The following is a 2285-nucleotide window of genomic DNA, read 5'->3' on the forward strand; positions in this document are numbered from 1 at the left end:
GTTCATGCGGCCCCAGGTCGGCCTGGGCTTGGCTTTGTCCTCGTGGCTTGGTGGGCTGCTGGTCTCAGTGATCAAAACAGCATGCATTGCCAGCCTGTCCTACTGTGGCCCCAACGTCCTCAACCAATTCTTCTGCGATGTCTCCCCCCTGCTCAACCTGTCCTGCACCCACGTGGCCCTGACGGAGCTGGTGGACTTCATCTCCGCCATCGTCATCTTCTGTGGAACACTGCTCGTCTCCCTGGCCTCCTATTCAGCCATTGGGGTTGCGGTGCTCCGCATGCCGTCAGCCGCTGCCCGGCGCAAGGCTTTCTCCACCTGCGCCTCCCACCTGGTAGTGGTGGGCATCTTCTACTCGGCCGCTCTCTTCATCTATGCCCGTCCCAGTCGCATCGAATCCATGGACCTCAACAAGGTGCTGTCTGTCATCTACACGGTGGCCACGCCCATGTGCAACCCCGTCATCTACTGCCTGCGCAACAGGGAGGTGCAGGCGGCGCTGCACAGGACTCTGTCCCGGCCTTGATGCTGGTCTTCAAACCCGGATCGCTCACCTCCAGATTCAAGTCCTTCTTGGCCCCAAAACACCATAAGTACCCTTGCAAAGCAAGTGAGATTTCAGAGACATATTTTCCCATAGTGCACGAGTTTATGCCAATTCCAGTATCTGAAGAACCCCAAGAAAAGTATCTGACGCCTGTGAGAAAGCACATCACCTAAGATGAATTATGAGTAGCTGATGACTCACCTGGAAAGATGCTTAACTTTACTGATCTACCAGAAATGCAAACTTAACAGTTCCATCTTGTTCATCCTTAGAAGACTGATTAGTATTTACCAGGCATGTCTCTATGTCCCCACGGGTACAGACGATATGTGCTAGGACATTTATTGCATCATTGTTTGTGATAAAGAAAGCAAACAACCTAAATGTCCATCAATATTAGATAAACATGTTATTACATTTATTCTGAGATAAACATTGAACTATTAAATAAATGATGTAGATGTGTATGGATTTTGTTTGTTTGTTTGTTTGTTTTTTGCTATAGGGCATGTGCATTCGCCAGAAAGACAGAGACAGAGACAGAAAGAGAGAAATCTCCCCCCAAGGTGAATGGCCATACCACAATCTCTTCTCCTCCATTCTCCTCTCAGAATCTTGGGCACGCACGCACAGGCGCCCAGCGTGAGTTTAAGCCACCGGGTCCGGGACTACATGGGAGTCCAGTGACATAGCCATTACGCTAACTACTGGTCCCTAGATGTGTATGTTTTGACATGAAAAAATGTAGACATATATTATCAATGAAAAATCAAATAAGACAGTATGTAATTCTTTAGTTTTACATGTTAATTAAATTTTAATTATGACATAATTTAAGGTTTTAAGAAAAATGGAGAGACCATAGCAGATGGAATAATGGTTACACCTCTGGACTCCCACATAGTTGACTGTGGTTTGAGTCCCGGACCAAGTAGCTCAAAACTCACACCAGGCATGTGTGCGTGCAAGCCCGAGATCCCAGTGGAGGAGAAGGGATTGTAGCATGACCATCCCTCTGGGGAGGGTCATTTCTCGTTTCTGTCTCTCTGTCTCTCTCTGTCTCTCCTTGTCTCTCCATTGAGTCCACATACCCTATAGCAAATATCTCTCTCTCAAAAAAAAAAAGAAAAATGGAAAGATTATACCTAAATTCTCTGTATTATTTACTTAGACTCATAAATCATTTGTATTTTGCTCCCATGAAGCTTACAATTCCCTTTTCTCTCTGTCTCTCTCTCTCTCTCTCCACACACAAACACGTACACACACACATACAGAAGAGGAGACCAAAACCTTCATGAAGAGGCAGAACAAATTTATTTTGGTGCAAAAAAGATTAAATGCTTGCACAGATCTTCCTAGCGTGCATTTTCTGTGAACGTTTTGAAGGTGTCTGATATAGAGATGCCTTGCATGTGGGTACACATGGGGCTTGAATAATGTTGGTGGAAAATGGAATTAAAATAACAAGTTTATTTTGGTGCAAAAATTTTGACATCCGGCCATAATTCTTTCATAGTATACCTTTTCCATGAACTTTTGAAGGCCCTTGAATGGACACATGTTCATGTGGATACATGCACGCATGTGCCTGCATACAGACACAAACCTGGTCTTCCCTCTTTCCACTGCTGCAACTCCTTGCACTTTATCAGTGAGAAACCCAACCCCCATTATTCTTAATACGTGTAATCGTTTGCTCAGGTTTATAGTACACTGGAGCCAGTAGAAGAATTTC

At 45.1% G+C, this 2285-nt stretch overlaps 1 protein-coding gene across 1 annotated transcript in view; it reads left to right on the forward strand.

Annotated features, from left to right (window-relative positions):
* Positions 1–670, forward strand: part of LOC102492975 (olfactory receptor 5) — a 987-nt gene extending 317 nt beyond the window's left edge. Inside the window, exon 1 of the mRNA XM_027767628.1 lies at positions 1–670. This exon is cut by the window's left edge and continues 317 nt beyond it. Coding sequence (XP_027623429.1) covers positions 1–526 — 526 coding nt within the window. The 3' untranslated portion in view covers positions 527–670.
* Positions 671–2285: the final 1615 nt, after the last annotated feature.

The sequence above is a fragment of the Tupaia chinensis genome, unplaced genomic scaffold, assembly GCF_000334495.1.
Source record: "Tupaia chinensis unplaced genomic scaffold, TupChi_1.0 Scaffold144336_1, whole genome shotgun sequence".
Classification (NCBI taxonomy): Eukaryota; Metazoa; Chordata; class Mammalia; order Scandentia; family Tupaiidae; genus Tupaia; species Tupaia belangeri.